Here is a 10,255-nt window from a genome sequence, read left to right as displayed (position 1 = left end):
TTGCTTATGATTAGACCAAAAAAAAATTATTATCCTACTGTATTTATTATGCAGCTCACGAAAATTGACTAGAATATATATGAATTACTTGGTTTTTTATTGATTGTAGTGTTTAATGTGGTTACTTTTGTGCTTTGCAAAGTTGAGCTTAAAGGAAAGGTTTTGGATTGATAGCCTGTGATATAAGGTCTGACCGTGTCTCATGATTTTGAGTTTCATTCTGTAGTCTGTGGAAGTGTTGCGTATAAGGTTATTAATGTGCAACATCTCCACTACTGTTGTAGTATGTTTTATTACCCTGCTCTGTTAATTTGTCTACACCGTACACAATGTACAACACACACACTGCACAGTATTTACACAATACACTGCACAATACACAATAAATATTACACAATACACTGCAGAGACACCCATTTGTACACTTGGCACATACATGGGATATAAGATGTCTATGGTACTTTCAAATACCATTCGTTAGTCTGAGAGAAGCATGAAGCAGTGGTGTAGATGAATTGTGTGGCCGTGGGAGTCTATTCATTGTTGGCAGGCCCAAATCTTACACCCAGGACCAAACTGCCACTAGCCTAGAATGCTATGAGTCAGCGACCCCCCCAATGGCAAGTTTAGTTGCTTGTTATCTGTCTGTAATGAGGAAACTATTAAGTGGATAGTGGAACAGTAGATATATCTTTATAACGTTAAGAATGTGTTTTATGCTTGTAACTATCATCAGAAACTATGCACGTTTATACTCACGTTTATTTGGTTGTATGCTGTAGGATTTGTTGTATTTAACACAGTGCAATTGTAGTTAATACTGGTATTATCCATTTCACTGGAATGTAATTTATAGATTGTCTGATTATGACGAACTTGCTTAATAAAATTGGTGATGTTTACATCATATTTCCTCTGTTGCAAGCATTTTATATTTGATATTGTGTCGCCTTTGAACACTTACATGACCCTACAAGCTAATTGTTCTGGTGCTGTGTACGCCATATATTTTGTGAGGTTTTTATCATTTGCAAGCTGGTTGCCATTTGTGAACTTAACAACTCACAGAATTATTTACTCTGATCTTGACATGAATAGTTGTATGACTAAATATATGGCATATACAGCAGTCTTTCCTTACCTTGATTGGGCAGAGCACACACACATACAACCCAAGTTCCAAACTTCTGCACCCATTCAATGCAAGCTATCCACACACATACGCTGAGGTACTTTGTACAAGCTACGAGAGGACTTGTGCTAGACTCAAAAATTACACACCTATACATCTGTTCATGTTTAGTTTGATAAGTGTATAACTGGATGGTTGCAATAACTTAATACACCATTTTATGTTTAGCAAGTCTAATTTTTCATAAATCAGGACTGTAAAACAATTTTGCGAGTGGTTGAATTCATGATAGGGGAGTATGTGTATGTGGATGGAGAAATGTACGCATGCATGCCACATTAATTTGGGGATCAAAGTTAATACAATGTACTCTTGCGTGTTGTGAAATACTGTATACACCATATAAATACAATGTAGCGAGTCTAAATTTTTTGCGAATCGGGACTTCCCGACAATTTCACGAGTGGTTAAATCCGCGATCGTGGAGTCCTGCACCAAACGGAGAAATATACACATACGTCACATTCATAGCGTGACCAGAGTCAATATTTTCGCATGTCTTTAATTTCGCGAATAGCACCTGACTCGTGAAATTCGCGAAAATAAAAACCTCGCAAAATATTTGGCGTATATAGTACCTTGCAGACTATAGGCCCTATGGTGTATACAGTATCGTTCTTGGCACATTTCTTAATCCCATCTCATGCAATTGAGATTTTCATTTTGTTTCTATATACAGCTCTCTAGATGCAGACACATATGACTGCATGTCACTCGAAACATTCTAATTAAGGACATTTTCCTTGCACATGGTAAAAGATCTAATCACATCTGTGCAAAGAAATTGAAAAGAAGTCAAGAAACCAAAAGACAATTATCTGCAGTAGTCTCCTTTATTGCTGATATTCATCAAATTTATAAGAGATCATGATTAACATGCTTTTAAAATATGCATACACACATTTTTTAATGGAATGCACACAAACTATTACACAATAACAGATTTTCATTTGTCTTTAGGCACTCGTACACTGCAGCTGCGTTACATAAAAGCCAACCATTCAGTTTGCATTGATACCTTATTACATACATGTATTACATTGTGTAACATTTCACAAAAAAAGGGTCAATGACCACCTGCAATTATTAACAGTGCCTTCTTGCAAAGGAGACTTCATAATTACCATAGCAACAGCTGACGAGCTTAATGGATTCCTTACAGTAACCATGGTAATTGTTTTTCTTGTCATTTAACATTCGGTCCTTGTGCATGAAGTGCTTAAGGCAAAAACAGCCTACTGCATACCAGCTAATCTAATTGATGTATGTCATACAAGACAGATGCATGTACTGTATTTGCAAATTTTCATACAGGATGGATATATACATTTGTAAGTGGGTAATATAACTTTAAAGCACCCATAAGTTTTGGAGATGATGCAGTGAAGCACAGTTCATTATAGCAAATTGAACTCACAAGTGCTTAAGAATTCCAAGAAGCACACTATGTTATGCATACAAAAGCTACAGGAGCACAACTGTCACTCATTCTACAGAGTCAGTTCACTTTCTACTAAAGTACGAAACTGAATTTTAAAAATGCTGTCGACATAATATGTTTATACATTGTATTATAAAATACTGCTTGAGATATTGTAGTTCTAGTTTGGCACATCTAACACAGTACATTATGTCTCTTTGATTTAGAATCAAGGCTAATATATGGACTTAATAGCAATGAAATTGCATACATGCAAAAGTAAAAATTTCATAGCAGGAACTGGAAACTAGAGAAAACAAATGTGGAAATGTAAGCACTTGACATACATGCATTAAATGCAAATAAAACACAAGAGCTGAATTGGGAATAAAGAATGGAAAATTTTGGGGAATGGCAAAATTTCACACACACATAAACAAAGAAACACTTACAAATAAATCTGTAAGCAATGCCATTTTCCTATACAGCATGTCAATTTTCTTTTTTCTTTTTTTTTTCTTTTTTTGATTTTGCAACTGCTACATTGAACGAGATGTTGCTGCAAGTATTTTTTCTTTCAGAACAAAAAAAAAAGCACATGAAGCAATACTGTATATATTTGTCACAAAACTCACTTATAGGCAGCAACTTCTAAAAAATATCTTTGATTCTAACATTTAAAAATTTTTTGATGTCTTGACTCATGATTCATGTTTCCTAGTTTTAACCTGAGACTAATTCCTGAATTAGAGAACTTTTGAATAGCTTTAGTAAGGCACATGAAGTTGTTTTAAAATCATAAACTTTTATGCCTCTAAGAATCAGTTCAAGAGTACGGATTACACTGCAGCATATCTTGAAGGACTGAAAGTGAAACTTCAGTCTTTTCCACCATAGAAAGACAAAAAAGGAACTCTCATATCTTCAAATAAACAATGATTCACCAGTAATTTGCAAAATAAAATTTTTTTTCTACCACTTGTAAGAAAACATGACATCAATTTGGTTCAGAGACTTATAAAGTTACAGCTCTTCAGTATACAGTGCAAGAAATGCAAGTTAAAAAAAAAAAAAAAACCTTTTTAACGTCATTTACACTTCTTTGAGTTGTTAATTTAAAGTATAATACATTGTATATAGATATGTTACGCTCGTACGTGCACGTGCATAAATGCAGTTCATATATATTTGGCTTTGACGTCATGTTATGACCCAACAAAATTGTTTCCGTACTTCTATCCTCCTACAGCAGGTTCAATTTCTGTTCATAATCCAAAGTGCTGTATTCCTAGCAATGGATGAATTAAAAGGCGCATGCATGTGATATTGGTTTCCATTCTTCAAACAGAATATGTCAACAATTCATATGGGTAGAATTCATGCATTTAAACTGGAAGGTCTATCAGGGCAAATCAAAACCTCACCTGAAAATGGAGCAAACAAATCCTATAACATAAGAGTAGAATACCTACATTCATAGGTATGAATGCCCTTATTTCAAATGCCAACAAATGGATGAATACAGGATTATACAAAAGAAATTCGGAAGATGTGGATTTTGCATGTTTCTATTATTTTCTTTTATCTTTTATCTCTTTTCTTTTTTATCCTCAATCAATTGCAAGGCAGTGAACATCTCTTTGCATCTCTTTGCATTCCAAAGGATTTCAGGTCTCATTCTGTTTTAGCTGCCACAACCCATTCCAGAACAGCAACAACATTGCGGTGGAGATGATGACATAGGTATTATAAGCCAAGATAACCAATGTATCTTCACAGCACACAATTTCATGACCTGTAGGCAGCGAGGTGGTTAAACTTTTCACCACGTGCCAAACAGATTGAGGAAGCACTGATACCAGCAAGTATACCTGATTCTGCATCATTTTTTGCATCTCGTGCTATCTTTACACCATGTTCTCAGCGGCCACGGCAGCCCCATTTGCCTGAAACTTAGTGCGCCACGGGTAGGTGGGATAGATGCTTTTCTCACAGTGTCTGGTAAGGCTAGACTACACGTATTTCCCATCCCATAACACTATGGACCACCTCCCAAGTTTTGTTACAGTCTATTATATGCAATCACGTTTTGTTGCGTTCACGACATTTTATTACCACCTACTAGGCCATGCTCATCAGCACCGAGATTGTCTTGGCAAATCTTTGGACAGTTTAAAAATCTGACACGGCATCCACTACAATCATGGCCTGTCATGTTTGTCCATCCCGTCCCACCGTATTGTCTCACATCCATTCCATTTTGTCCACCGTGACCTGAAACGTGATTGCCACATCTGCTGGGAACATGGTGTAAACGTACACTTGTAGCATTATCAATTTTTAAGAAACTGCAACGGGCAATTGTGCAGCCGGCTAGTTTTGATTTAAAACCTTGATCATCAAAAAATGCTGGCAGCAGTCTTTGTAAGCCATGTAAACTTGTCCGAGTAGGATTACTTTGAGAATATATTCTGTTTACTTCTCTGTCTGAAAGTGTGTCTCAGACACACAATTTCATTGTTTTACATATCTGGCAGGATTCAGCTTGACTTGGGAAGCAAAGTCGAGAGGTACGACTCAACGTGGGGCCATATTTTGTTGGACTCGGTCCCCTGGAACTCCTTCAGGATGCCTTTGGACCTATGAAGACAGAAAGTATCATTCAGGGAAGTCCATCATTGAACAACAAGCACATGCATCGTACGAGAAACAAATGGGCATAACATCAGATTCTGTGTGTCACTCTTACCGCTCTGGTTCTAAACTTATGCTTCAAAGACACATGATCATTTTATGATACATAAAACACAAATATCATGACTTATTCACAGCAATACTCTTTCCTTTGCCATCTCTTCAATTTGTCTCTCTGATATTCTGATGATTCTACCATTAACTTTTTCCATCAGGAAGTAGATATAACAGAATTAGATGAACATTGATGAATTATCCAGAAAAGCATGGCAGTAAATACAATCTACACTATGTAAACACAATGTACATTATGCCATTCCTGAAACGTTTCATCTTTCTTTTTTCAAGTGAATTCTTGATTTTTCTTAATCATCACTTTGTTATTTGTTAGTTAGTCTTTCTGAAAGGAAAGAAGATGTTCTTAATAGTTACCTGTAAAAGTCTAAGACTGGTCTGGTGAGTGTCTCATAGGCCTCTAGCCTGGCTTTGACCGTGGCTGGTTTGTCGTCATCTCGCTGTATCAGGGGCTCTCCTGTCTCATCGTCTCTAAACTGTATCAGATAAGAAAGAGATGTCTTTATACAACATATGTTTCCCCCAAGTATACTATTTCATAAAATGGCACTTTCAAGACAATTTTGTAGAGTGATAAATTCACAAGAAATAAGCATTTATTAATACTATTATCCCTTTTAGGAGAAAAATCTGTGATATCCCACCATGGAGGTAATAAACAGCACATTTGTGTTAATGGGAAGCAATATTTTTGCGAGTAATAAATTTCACAAAAAACAATTGACTAGCATGATTAGCGAAAGTAAAAACACAACAAAATAGACCTCATTTACAGCATAACATTTCTACATTATTTGATGTCAATACTGATGTGTTTTTGCAAAAGTGAAACCATTTCTTCCCTCTCCTGAAAATTCATGATTTTGAGATGCAAGGTCTTGATACCGGTGACATGACATTTGCTCCAGCGACAATTGCGTTGGTCTTATTTTCTCCAAGGACTTAGGGTTAGGGTTGCAGTTGTGATAGGGTTTTAGGTTAAGTTTGATGTGAGGATCAGGATTAGGGTTAGGGTTAGGTTTGTGGGTAGAAGTTACGTTTGGCTTAGCGTGCAGATATTTCATGGGAGAAATTGTCACAGGAGCAAATGTCATGCAACCTTTGTCACCACGGGACAAATTGTTCATTAGAATGTCGACTTACAGGCTCCTTTGGGGGATTCCACTCCAGATTGTAGACCCTCCCACTTCCTGGGTGGAGCCATCGACCCTCCAACCTTTGAATTATGACCTCAAAGGGCACGTCTAGGTTGACGACAGAGTCAATGTCTTGGTCCGCTGACAGGGCCTCTGCCTGTGCCACTGTTCGTGGAAACCCTGAAAAGGTAGATCAATGAAATAAACTATTCAGGAACTGCACATTTATAATCAAATTTCACAATTTACCTTTCAAAGAGGAGGTAATCAATGTAAAGATGTCCTCATTATCACAAAACACACACAAAAAATATACAGATATGTACATATCTCAGGGCGCAACACTGGCAGTGGCCCACTAGCTCGGGGCCACTAAAAATTAATGTTGGACCATCAATCTTTCTAAGAGAATATCTTTTGGTGGACCAATCGGGCAACTAAGATTCAAAATAGATTGCTGGTTCTTTTACTTAGTGGCACTACATTTTTCATTTTTTTCAGGCCACCAACATTTTAAATTCAATGAGTTTAGTGGCCCAAATGGGCCACCAGAGAAAAAAGTTTGTGTTGAGCCCTACATATAGAATATGAATTTCCCATTGGTACATTACTTTTTCACACATATAATCAACAACTGAAGTAAATGTTTTACTGCACATAGTTCGTTAGACATCCTTTATAACTAATGATAAGCAAATAGTGTGTCTAATCTGAACACACACACACACACACACACACACACACAAGGATGCACATGCACTGTATTGGCTGAATTGAGAATGATTTTGAAGGGAAGTAAACACAACTGAGCAGCACACTGTATATTAGCATAACTTTTAATCAAATATTACCATGATATATCACTGTTTTTTATACATTAAACTTGAAAATAACTTCAAGTAAATGCAAAAATGAGAAATGTGCAATAAAGAACTTCCAAATTAGACAAAGTATATGAGCAGGATAAACTATAAATATGTTTCTGTGCTTCGGCTGTTTGAAGTGGAATCAACATGAAAAAATTGAATTTGAATATATCATTGTTTCCTTACATGTGAACCTTGTGTTTACCTGTCCTCAGGTAATAGTTTACTTGGCTGTATTTTTTTTTATAGTCTAGATACATACTTATTATATACATGAGGAGTTAAGTACTGTCTGATTGGGGGGGGGGGAGGGGAATGCATTGCCTTGTCTTAAAGTCTCTTTGATGGAATATGTCTCACCATCTAACAGCCAGCTAGATGACATCTTGTGAAGTTCACCAGTGATAAGTTTCACCATGACATCATCTGGAACCAAGCCACCTTCATCTATAAATTTCTTGGCATGAAGTCCAGCCTCTGGTTTCAACAATAAATGAATAAATTCACATGTCAATCAGTCAATCAACCAATCAATCAATCAATTAACCAAACAACTCACAGAAATGAATAAATAGGGTTTAAGAACTAACTCAAACAAATCCCACATTGTGGAAAAACAACATTCATTTCTGTGCTATTAACATACAGAACAAAATAACCGCCTTTTTCAACATTATATTTTATGTCACTGCTCTGGTCTTATCTCAATATTCTTGCGGTCGGCTACACGTCACTTCCGGTCGACTGGAGTGAAAACAAACAGCTTGCAAGCGCTAAGCCTGCATAATGCGCATACTGCATGCTGTGCATGTGCGACGCGTATAATTTATGTGCAACTCTACGCAGCTCAGACATGGGGACTGTTTTTCATTATTCATTTTGTCATTTGTGCCATCATTCATGAGATACATGCATCATGTCTTGCCAGCAATATTCTAAAAATCTGGATCCTGTCGATCGATCGGTCCCGGTATTTTGCGAAGTTTAAGGCGGCCGGACTGGACCTGTGCCCGTATGAAATCGCGGCAGGACTCTGGATCAACGACCCGACAAAATGGCCAGATGTGCAGTAGAACCTCTTTGAGTAGGCCCTACCCCGATATCTACGCTTACTTAGTACCTCATAGAAACTTCAGGTAGGTCTAACGTTAGTACTGTAGTACTTAGGGTAGGGCCTAATTTAGAGTAGGCCTAACGTTAGGGCCTAATCCTGCCGCCCGCACAGCTACAGTACCAGCTTGCGCTAGCGCTATGCTCGCGGGGCGCCCCGGCAGAAAACACGTACAGCGTTCACTCCAGGCTCACGCGAGTGGTTTGTTTTCACTCCAACGCTATCCATGACCCCGTGACACACAAAATACCCGGATGTCCGACCATGAGAATAAGAAACTGGTTTTAAATGAGGTAGACTCCTAGAGAATTCAGCTGAAATGACAAGCAACATGTCAGGTTTCAAATATAAACAATAAACCATAGGATTACCTTCTCCTTGATTTGTTTTGATTGGCCCTTCATGAAACTTTGAGGGTGTGAAGCTTTCTTGCATCCTTGATACACCTCAAGAAAATTTTATTTCTTTGAACAAACTGCAAGAAATGCCATTTTGCAATGAATGAAATTCTCCGCAATAATCCACACGCAAAAAGCTACGTGTGGGACCACAGGCACACATATGAATTCACCACAAAAACACCACTACGATGGCCACCTGTTTTTTCTTGAATTTGACTCCGGAGAAGGTCCCCACTGGACAGATGGTTCAAGTTGAATGCCGCCACAATACGAGATGAAATGGTACCCTTGCCAGATCCTGGCGGGCCCATAATAATTGCTCGAAAGATCCTCGACATCGCGACCTGGAAAGCCCTTTGCTCAAAACCACTGTTTATGTAGTCTCGATTCAGTTCGAAAGTGATATTTCACAGTTCGCTTTGCCATACCCCTGGGACTCTCCCATCGACAAGTACAGTAAGTATCTTGAACCTTGCAATCTTTCGCATTCTTACCAGAGACTCCAACTCTCCCGTTTTCGACGGGAGATCTCCCGCCGAAAACCCATTTTTGCAAAATCTCCCATTCTCCCGCTTGAGATTTAATTTCTCCCGCCCTTGCTCTTTGTCTCCCGTTGGAAAGGATTTCTTACTTATTTCTATCGTATGTTGAAAAAATAAGCCTTAGATAGCACCAGAGAGCATCTAGAACCCTAGGAACTTCGTGCTTCGCACACATCAACTTTGAGTCTCCCGTTTGCTAGGAGTTTCAGGCGGGAGAATCTCCAGATCAGATGGTGCTTTGGGTTGGAGTCTCTGTCTTACGCATCTAGTGCAGTATAGAGTGGGCGGTAATTGTTGGGGAGGTGGAAAAACAGGACTATGTGGCGAGTGAATTGGGTAAGAAATGGTGAAATATGCTGAGAGAGATGAATATGAAGGAGGACGGTTTCGTAGCCGAGAGTCATGAACAAATGATGTTCATGAGAACTAAACGTACAGAATGAAGACTAACACGGATTTTTCAGAGGGGAGTCGAGGGTAAGAAAAAGGACCCTGGAGGGGCCTAGGAGGGAGCGGTATTTGACAGACTGCAACAAGCGGCGACATCCGATGCCACTCGAACTTTGGTCCTCGGCTTGGACAGTCTATGCCCATGACCACTCGACCACCACCAGAATGGAATCTGACTGTCAGCAATGACCGGATCGGTTTCTGGGTGTCGTCTTACTTTGCACAGCCTCGAGCTACCGGTACCGAGGGGATGGAAGCATAATATAGGCCTTTCCTCATCACATTCCTATTCTATAAGTGATGTTGAGGCTATTTAGGTGTGTCTATGATATGTGGACATATAGAATAGAATCAATGCAATAACATGG

General features: G+C 38.5%; 1 protein-coding gene across 1 annotated transcript; it reads right to left on the bottom strand.

Moving 5' to 3' along the window:
* Positions 1–4,925: 4,925 nt before the first annotated feature.
* Positions 4,926–9,244, bottom strand: LOC139717385 (GTP:AMP phosphotransferase AK3, mitochondrial-like). The gene is made up of 5 exons (XM_071628883.1): positions 9,092–9,244; positions 7,744–7,860; positions 6,525–6,697; positions 5,739–5,857; positions 4,926–5,252 (listed from the first exon to the last, which is right to left on the bottom strand). The coding sequence occupies exons 1-5, from the start codon at positions 9,231–9,233 to the stop codon at positions 5,153–5,155; spliced, it is 651 nt and encodes a 216-aa protein (XP_071484984.1). The 5' UTR covers positions 9,234–9,244; the 3' UTR covers positions 4,926–5,152.
* Between the last annotated feature and the right edge of the window lie 1,011 nt (positions 9,245–10,255).

Source organism: Diadema antillarum, unplaced genomic scaffold (assembly GCF_040938485.1).
Source record: "Diadema antillarum isolate AM-2024a unplaced genomic scaffold, OU_Dant_1.0 scf00000075, whole genome shotgun sequence".
NCBI lineage: Eukaryota > Metazoa > Echinodermata > Echinoidea > Diadematoida > Diadematidae > Diadema > Diadema antillarum.
The sequence above is the reverse complement of the archived record's forward strand: the minus strand, read 5'-3'. Positions and strand labels throughout refer to the sequence as shown.